Source organism: Nicotiana tabacum, chromosome 20 (assembly GCF_000715075.1).
Source record: "Nicotiana tabacum cultivar K326 chromosome 20, ASM71507v2, whole genome shotgun sequence".
Taxonomy (NCBI): domain Eukaryota; kingdom Viridiplantae; phylum Streptophyta; class Magnoliopsida; order Solanales; family Solanaceae; genus Nicotiana; species Nicotiana tabacum.
This window is the reverse complement of record NC_134099.1, coordinates 150,435,130-150,444,992: the sequence shown is the minus strand read 5'-3', so window position 1 is coordinate 150,444,992 and position 9,863 is coordinate 150,435,130. Positions and strand designations below refer to the sequence as shown.

The 9,863-nt window shown below is 35.6% G+C and overlaps 1 protein-coding gene across 2 annotated transcripts; it reads right to left on the bottom strand.

The window, feature by feature from the left end:
* Nucleotides 1-3,275: 3,275 nt before the first annotated feature.
* On the bottom strand, nt 3,276-9,270 carry LOC107811984 (NADH dehydrogenase [ubiquinone] 1 beta subcomplex subunit 10-A-like). 2 transcript variants are annotated; one of them, XM_016636990.2, is made up of 3 exons: nt 8,878-9,270; nt 8,731-8,790; nt 3,276-3,500 (listed from the first exon to the last, which is right to left on the bottom strand). In XM_016636990.2, exons 1-2 carry the CDS (start codon nt 9,161-9,163, stop codon nt 8,756-8,758), a joined length of 321 nt encoding a protein of 106 aa, XP_016492476.1. In that variant the 5' UTR covers nt 9,164-9,270; the 3' UTR covers nt 3,276-3,500; nt 8,731-8,755. The 2 variants fall into 2 exon arrangements, with proteins under 2 accessions (XP_016492476.1, XP_016492475.1); XM_016636989.2 differs by having other exon boundaries at nt 8,745-8,790; nt 8,878-9,267.
* Nucleotides 9,271-9,863: the final 593 nt, after the last annotated feature.

Sequence of the window (9,863 nt, the reverse complement as noted above, 5' to 3'; positions counted from 1 at the left end):
AATACACTCTCTCTAAAGTCTTAAAACCACTTGAGTTTACTATGTATTCAAAGGTTAATCTGTTTATCTCTTTGTTCATTCTTCATCTGTTGATTGCTGCCAATGTTAGAGGGCACGAGATCAAGATAGGAGATTTCTCTGTTAAGGTCACTAAAAGCAAATCAAATCCCTAACCAAATCACTAAAAGCAGGTAATGAAAATAAGAAGACGCGTGTTGTACCTTCAAATCTCAAAGGTGTCGCATGTTATTACCTTCAAACGTTGTTGCGGCGGATTCGCCGGAAATTAGGGTTTGTTCTTGAACAAAGACGACGGAGTTTGGGGCTGAGCAATTTATTTTCTGTTAATATATTTCAATGTATTTTCATGTATTTCATTGTATTCATTGTCTTTCTTTTCATTGTAATTTAATGTATCTCGTTATATTTCATGTATTTCATTGTATTCACTGTCTTTTTTACATTGTATTTCAATGTATCCCGCTATATTCTATGTATTTCATTGTATTCAATGTCTCGCTATATGTCATGAATGTATTCATATGTTTTTTTAATTAATATAATTTATGTATTCAGATGTATTATATAATTTCTCTGAAGACTGCTATATTTTTGGGGTATTTTTCGGTTGAGAATCTTTTTTATAACTGAAAATACAAATTTTGTGTGTTATAATTGAGTTTGTTGAATTATATTAAGAGTCTATTATGTTAATTGATTCACTTTCCGTTTTAAAAATAGTGTAATCCCCTATTTCACGCCGTGAATACAGTCGAATACAATAATCTGTCCAGCTGTAATCCCATGTTTCATTCCATGAATACAGTCGAATACACTCGAATACAACAACTGATTAGCTGGACTTCCTGATTCACACCTATTTTTGCTACTGTATTCATGAATATAATAGCTTAAATACATCAAATACATCTTATAACCACATAAAAGGTTTCTATAATCCATAATATAGCAAATGGTATCTATAGATGGCTAATTACTACTAAAAGATAGTGCTTTATGAAATTTTCTCAAGAAACAAAGGCCAAGAAGAAGAAAAGGCTTCCATATATTTTACAGCTTGTTTGGATTGTTGTTACATATTATTTCATAATGTATCGTATTCTATTGTACTACATTGTATTATATTGTTTGATGAATATAACATTTGGATACATTGTATCATTTGTCGTCGGTTCATAATGTCACGCATCAACAATATGAAGAATAAACTTGTAACATTACTAAGAAAAAATAGGATATGAAGTAGAATTATTATATACTCCCTTCGTTCACTTTTACTTGGCATGTATACTAAAAATAGATTTTCATTTTTACTTGTCGTTTTACGCATATCAAGAGAAGACAATTTTTTTTTCTGTTTTACCCATAGTATTTATTTCTCATTTCAAATCATTTTCTCAAATCCAATAAAATATGCATCAATTAATATGGGTGTCATGGTAAATTATGCACTTCATTTATTATTTCTTAAGGAGCGTAAAAAGTCAAAACGTGTCAAGTAAAAGTGAACGGAGGGAGTAAGAAAAAAAAAATGATAAAATATGATTATTTAATAAGAAAGGGCAAGATGAGAGAAAAAGCAAGGAAACGATGCCACCACACCAATACCGTCGTTCGATAAAGTGACTTTTCGTCGTTACGTAATGACAAATTTAATGATACGATACAATAAAATTTAAGTAACAATCAAAACAAATAACATATTTAAAGTAACAATACGATACAATACAGTAGATAACAATCATCCAAACAAGCTGTTAACTGTATTTCTTGCGCAAATGACAAATATTCTATTAAGTTATTAACTCTAATTTGACAACACGCTCGCTAATTATCCCGTAATGAGGAAAATTGATCTTTATTCTCATGATATCAAATTATTTTTTCGATCCTTATCTTTGGCTATTTCACTTTGCATGAGTCCTCGTTTACCAATTCTTTACGTGATTTTTAAGTGATGTTTTCTCCTTTTTATTTTGGAGCATCCCAAAATGATTGATATGCTTATTTAAAATTTAATTTATATACTGCTTACTCATACAAAATTTGAGTTGTTAAATTACTTTTATTCATAAAAAAAAATTCCTCTTAACTAATGAACGAACACATTCTATGTGACTAGTCTGACTTGTGTATTTTTCTTCTATCAAAAGACTCAAAATTATAATTTAAATTAATTCTTTGTTAGGAGTATTTAATTGAACTCCAAGTAGTATTGCCATATACAACCGAGATTAGAGACCCTTGGTACTTTCAGCACTGTGGAAGAGGATAAGGGGCTGAGTTTGACAGAATGGCTAAATTCGAAAGGGACAAGAATTCAAGTGCGGCTGGATACTCTTTGGCTTTTTAAGCCAATCCCATAAAGAAAATGGAATCCCAAGAGCCTACACTGGAATTCATAGAACAATCAACTCAGTCCTTAATTAGTCAAAAGTTCTGTAAGGGATTTAAGGACTGCCAGTTATTTGACAATGAGATAGGAATCAGTCCATTTTCGGGTTAATGGAAAAATCCTCCCATGGCACCTTCCGCTAGTAGAGAGCTGAAGTTTATCTTTGAGGAGATGCAGTCTGGAAATGACTTGAAGCTTTCAGGCTTTGATGATAACATTTTCTTAGATTCAGATACGGATCCCAGAAGTACAACATTCAGTCATGGAGGATACATCGCTCTATTGACATAGTATGGGGGAGTTAGCTTATGATCCTAACTAATGAAGTCAACAGAAACAATCTGCCAGATCCAGAAAAAGGCTCAAGTTCGAAGGTCCGAGCTTCTAAATTGGACTTGTATAAAGAAATGGCTTTCTAAAGTCAAATAGGAACTGTCTTAACACAAGTGATCCATTGAATATTTCTTGCAAGGACAGGTAAGAAAAAAATATCTGGGCTCTTAACATGATACCATCCTACGAGTATGAGAATGAGAACACATGAGCTACCACATTCTCGTCTTTGGCAAAACCACTGAAAGAAAGTTGATAATGGCTCAGCAAAAAGGCACACAACCGCAAAATATGCTCCTGATCCCTGCATGACTAGTTTTCTGGAACTTCCCATTCAACTATAGATCAAAAAATATTCAATAAAAGGCTCCACCTGACAATAGTGACGGAATAGAAAAAGACAGCCCCACTTGAAGAGATTCTCAAACTAGAATATTCATAGTGTTATTCTGTCTTGACAAACATGACACACTGGATATGCTATCACATATAGGGCAAATATGGAGTAAAAGCTGAGACCAACAAGGAAAGAGCATGAACATTTCTTCTTTATTTCCAGTATGAATTAAATGTTCCCCAAAAAGAGTAAAAGGCTGAAGTAAAGCCAATGCAAACCATTGGCATCTTTCACAAGACAGGAAACTATAAAACAGGTCTTAGAGCAGCGAATGACAGAAAGTGATACACTCAAATTCACCGGTTGGTAGCCCAACAAGCTCTGAAGTTTATACTTTTAACTGGAAAGACAAACCTGCAAAAAACGAGAGGAGTGAGCTTCTACCCGCTGAAAGTCATACTTAAAGGCACTAAGCTTTGTATGTACAACAAACCAAGAATATATTGCAAATTTGAGAAATTGCAGAAAATTTGTGTAGAAGTGGACTAGGAACCATTACAATATACAACATGAGAACAGAACTACAATACAAAATTTGAGTTGCAAACTTTTGCCCGAACAATACATGTTAGATGGCTCACAACAATTTGTTATCACTATTCAAATGGCGTAGATTCTTTGGAAATTATAGTCTCATCGGACAAACAAATAGAAATATTTCAACTTTTGATGAATCCGCACAAACTTGCCAACTTGCCTTGAGCACATTTAACAAAATGTTAAGAAAGCATTCTATCCAAGAACTTGTTGGGTTCAAGGAAAGGAAAAAGAAGACTGACTTCTTGATTTTGTTCCACATATGGTATGAAAGTAAGACATTTATATATTCCTTTGTATCCAGTTTAGGCCTTTTAGGAAGGATGAAAACACTCATATGGAAGGAAAGGATAACCTTCCACCTTCATTGCTCCTTTCTTGTGCTGCAACTATATGAAGGAAATAATCCAGACACTCTGTTACTTCCTCTCCTGCAAACTCTCCTCTTTCGTTCCCTTTTCTTTTCTTTATTTGATAAAGCCCATCCTCTTTCACCCTTACCAAACAATATAGTTCAAGGTAATTATAGTACATGACAAGGCTAGTGAATCTTGCTTTGTCATCGCAATTGTGCTGCAAGTGCAAAAACAAGCAGTGGCAATGGCAATGGGAACACATGATTTCCTCAATTGACCTGAATGGTGATATGAAGTGTTAAAGAACCTAATGAAAGTGGTAACGAGAAGATGCTGAAATTCTGAGTTCTGCATATTTCTTAAGTAAATTGCACTTCTCTTCCTCTTTTAGACCGAATTTAATTTCTGTTTCCATGTAGTATAGTGATCTTCAATTTGTAAAGATGCAACTTTAGTCCTTCGCCTACTAGAATCAACAAATTCCAATAGGATATTAACAAGCTCAATCTTTTCTTTTATTATAAAAACAAGCTCGATATTTTACTGCACTTTCTCCCTTTTGAATGTATATTTTTAGCACCTCCAGATGGTTACAAAGTTTGTAGTATCTTCATGAATCCCTGCTCAACTCTTCATGAACTGGCTAGGAAGGCAGTGTAGGGGCTGGAGGCAAGATCACAGAGTGTATAAGAGGGATGATGGCACATAGGGCATATTAAAGGAGGAGGATTGAGGTGGAAGCCAAGTATATGAGATTTATTATGTTAATTGGCTGATTCCATAACTAAATGGTGAAGTTCACCATAAATGGAAAGTTTTAGAGTTTTGAGCACTATAATACAAGGACAAGAACCGGATTAACCTAAACAACAACAACTAAGCCTCAGTCTCAAACAAGTTAGAGTCAGCTATATGATCCTCATTGACCATGTTACTTCATATAAACTCATCGCAAACCAATAATATACAAAATAAAATAAAAATAAAGTAAATAGTAGATATTCTCAACTAATAAGTCTATCTTCTATAAGTCTTTTTCTTCCATTGTATCCTATCTTTCGCTAAGTCTACATGGATTCCAAGAGATTGGATGTCCTCCGATACAATTTCCTTCCAAGTATTTTAGGTCTACCTCGTCCCTTTTAACACTTTTACTCACCATAGTGTCGCATCTACATAGCAGTGCATTTGGCGGCCTATAAATCTATGCCGAGCAGACTCCCGTGTCGGACCCTCCAAAAATGCACTACTTTATAGTATCTGACACGCACCCGACGACATTTTCGGAGTGTTCGAGTAGCTGTAGATGTGACAAGGTGAAAAATAAAAATAAAAATTACTGTTAACAAAGTATCAACACTGCCACCTTCTTCTATTAGCTTTGCCCCTAACCATCAGTATAGGGCAGTGTGTGGAGATGACAGCAATTCTCTAGAGAAAACAGAAAGCTTTTGTGAAAATTGTATTATCAGAAATATTACGGGTTAAATAACTCTTCCTATTGGCTTGGTATTCTCTAGTATGAAAGGTGTTAAGAAGGTACAAAGGGTTTCAACTGATAAACCCTATAAAAAAAGGTTTCAACTGATAGTTGAATTGTATAATGCAATAGCGTCGCTGTATAAAGGAAGAGGAAGAATAAAGAGGGGAAAGAGGTCATCTAAAACATTTGTTTACCTCTAATTATGAGCCATTTTGGCATTTTACTCTACACTATCAAATGCATTTCTTGTGTGAGTTTTCTGGTAGTTATTTTCCCCTTTTTGTTTTATTTGAAAGTAACTACTGTGGGTGGGGCTATCATAGTAATAGATAAATAACCAATCAAAATGAGCAAAATGATACTGGAATGCAGCTAGTTCTTTTGCTTAAAATACAGAACCTGGAGGACAATTAGATAATTTATGATTCCAATTACTGTATATAAAATAAAAAAGAAAGAAAAAAGAGCAAAAACAGAATCACTGTGGTACCCCGGCTCCTAACCATGTTTTGACTTTAATCTTGTACATGGATAAAGCTTGGCATACCGAGCTTGAATAATAAGGGAAAGAAGCCAAGAATTACATTGTGAGTGAATTAGAAAAACTGTGATGGAACCAAATAGTAAGGAAGAGAAGCCTGGTGTAGCTACGGAAGTTTTACCCTGTTGCAGTAAAACTCAAAGAAACTTCAGAAAGTCTTCAAGTTTATCGCGTCACGGTACACACATGAAAAGTTCAGAAACCTGAAGGATCTACTGTGTCTCAGCCCAGTAGATGAACCAGATTCATGGAACCAGTAGCATTTGAATAGTTTATATTACAACAACAACATACTTTATTTATAGTTTATATTATGAGTATAAAAATATAAGTTCTAATTCATTCTAAGGCATTGTAGTACGTGATTAGGGACGAACAATCACTGTGAAAGGAAGATTTAAGAAGACTTGTCGCTTAACAAGGATTTCCTAAGCCCAAAGGTAGGAATTAACTCTAATTCTTATTATTTTGAGTTAGATTTCAGCATGGTTTTGAGGAGCTTGCAATTTGATAGGGTATTAGGGCTGGAATTAAGTGTAGATACAATAAGGTTCTCTGGATATAGATTGAATAGCTGAATCATGAACTTAAATGGCTGAGCAATTTCATTGTTCCTTTCATAGATCATTGAAGATTTTCCCTAATTGAATCAATTGGAGTCAAGTCCAAGCAAGATCGAAGACCTAGTGAGTAATAATGTGTTCGTAACTGGTTCTATATCAAAAGGCATGATTCAAATCTAATGTATGCAGGTTCAGACAGAATTATTGAATTCAATGTTCTAGAAGTATAGTATATATATGTCCTTCACATATATGCATGTATGGAGACAAGTGCATGGAAATGCGGACATGATTTTCTTACCTTATCTTGAATAGCTAGCATGATTATGCTAAAGATATAGAGTTTTCATGACAGTGCATGTGTACAAGAGGGTCTATCAGAAACAGCCTACACTCTACCCTTCCCACACCCCACTTATGGGATTAACTGGGTTTTTTGTTGTTGTATGTGAATTTTTTGCAAGATACAGTTGATATATGCTGTCTTATGTAATTTTATGAAGTATTTCATATGCTATATAATTAGCTATATGCCTAAGATGAGAAAATATTTTTGGGAGGAAGGTTGAAGGATCTAAGTTGATATACACTACCCAGTGTTGTCAAAGGCTCATTTGAGCTAAGCTTAAGCCCCGATGCTCAAAGAAGGTCACGGTTGGCGCTTCACGAGTTCGCGTCACTTAGGTTGTGCTTCAGTGTAGGCAAAGCACTAAGGTGTGCGCCTCATGCCCATAAAAATTCTACCCTGAATAGAATGGTACTAAACAATAAATATAGTTGGAAAAAAGATATATTAATTGCAATGGAAATCATTATGAATGAGGTTGTTATTTGTTCTTGCATCATGTATACATTTCTTCTTAGGAGCTGATATCTTCTTTTATTCTGTAATACATGCATCCACCGGATGCTTTTGTTATTAATACACCACTAACTTCATAAACAATTTTTTTGTTGCGCCTTTTTAACTAAAGCTCTCACTTTGATCGTGCTTGCGCTTAAAACCTGATAGACTTCGTGCGTATTTTAACGCTTTTAGCCTTTGACAACACTGACACTACCCTAAAAGGGTTGACATCGCAAAAACAAACACAAATATGGCGGTTATAGCTTATGCAACCAACAGAGTGTAGCTATAGATTCAGATTGTGGCAAAACTCCTAGCTGACGCTGGAAGAAGATGGATTCAGACTCTCATAATGTACAAACTGGGCAAATAGATACCTAGCTGTTAGGATTGGAATCAAATTATTGTGCCAGCATCCACAGTGCGAGTGGTGTCAGACACTAGTAAAGTGATCCTCCCTAGCATCTGTTGTGCTTCAGTGGTCAGATAAAAATGAAAACAGACTCACTTATGAGATATGCCCTCCAGTAGCACTCATACCAGCTATGAGTTTAAGGCATAGTACATATCATGCTTTAAGTCTTCTTGTCCCAACAGTTATAGATGGCATTATTCTTCATTGGACCCGTACCTCATTCTTTCATATTTCAGGATTTCAGATTCAGCAATACACAACAAGGCTGAGCGGTGAGCAAGTAGCACACAACTCTCTGGTAAGCCCAACATTCCACTGCGGGAGCTATTTTGCAATTTCTTTTATACTCCCGGTGTCCCAATTTATGTTACACCTTTCCTTTTTAGTCTATCCAAAAAAAATGGCACCTTTCAATATCTAAAAAAATTAACTTTTAACTTCTCATTTAATCTCTTCTGAGCCGAGGGTCTACCGAAAACAGTCACTCTACTTTGTCAAGGTAGGGGTAAGGACTGCATACACATTACCCTCCCCAGACCCCGCTTCTGGAATTTCAGTAGGTTTGTTGTTGTTGTAACTTCTCATTTAACTTTTAACTTTTACCTTCTCATAAAATGTCTTTCTTTCTTTCTTAAAACTCTCAGGTCAAACACCCTAAAATAAATTGGGACGGAAGGAGTATTTTATAGGAGGACGTCTTATTAACAAAATTTCAACATATTTTAGTGTCCAAAAATGCTAACTGTGTCATATAAATTGTAAATAATAGACAACATCAGCGAATCAAAGACAAAAAAACATTTCCAATGATCCAATCTAATAAAAGGGAAAGAGTAAAATGCCTGAGATTACAGACCGGAAAGGGTCTCATTCGGATTCGACAGCTTCAACAACCTTCGGGCCTGCAATTCACAAGACAATACAAATTAAAAAACTAAACTTTTAACCTAAAAATAGCACTAAATCGTGTTAGGGCTTTTAGTAGAGACCGTGCATAAAGGGAGGACGAAGGTCCTTGCCCCACCCAATGCCACGTGTAGCATCAAGGTACTGCTGAACAAGGTGACGACACTTCTGAAGGTGATTAACACCTTCGATACGATAGCACCAACGGAGCTTTTCACGGAGGATCTTAGCCTTTTCAATGTCGATCCATTTCTCCCTCACCAAATGCTCCCTCATCTCGAAGAAAGCAACCGGGTCCTTGTACGGGTTATTCGGGTCGAAGTCATCGGGTGCTCCTTCATCGAACTCTACTCCTTTTTTCCTCCCCATTTTTTTTCAGCTTGAAATCTTCTCCTGTGTGTGAACTGATTTTTGCAGTGTAGGGATTAGACCGAAATGGTGAGTGAATTTGGGGAAAGGGGGTGTGTGGTTTGTGAAGATGGGTTTGGGTTGAACTGTTTGGGCCTGGGTTGAATTTGATTTAAGTTGACCTACTCCAACGCGTTAATTAGGCCCAACTTATTGCACTTCTCCTTTTTAAGCCAACACGTGGCAATTGCTGGTGTTAATCGGATTTTTAAAAATTAATCAATTTTTAATGATTCATCGTTAATCAATAACGGTATATCTGAACTCATTTATGACCCGAGATATATGTGATCCCAACTATTAACGACCGGTAAATTTAATCCATTTCGCATAGTTTAAAGACATTAATTTGACCCCTTTTCCAAAAAAATTAACATGTCTATATTGTATAATTCTCCGACAAGGGTGTCAAATGACTCCCTTGAACGAGAATAACTTTGTCCCTTGTTATAATTAATAATGTACGTTTATAAAGTTATAATTAATAACTTTGTTACTTGATAAAATGCGAAGCGGTGTTAACGAGAGGTTGGAGGTATGGAGACAGGTCCTCGAGTCTAAGGGTTTCAAGTTGAGCAGGACTAAGACAGAGTACCTGGAGTGCAAGTTAAGCGCTGAGTCGAGGGAAGTAGGCATGAACGTGAGGCTTGGATCACAAGTC

Bases quoted from the DNA above. Each gene is read 5' to 3' on its own strand.
- LOC107811984 (XM_016636990.2), bottom strand. From the start codon at position 9,163: ATGGGGAGGAAAAAAGGAGTAGAGTTCGATGAAGGAGCACCCGATGAC. The intron at 8,791-8,877 runs GTCTCTACTAAA...TGTGAATTGCAG, and splicing joins TCGTCCTCCCTTTATGCACG to GCCCGAAGGTTGTTGAAGCT.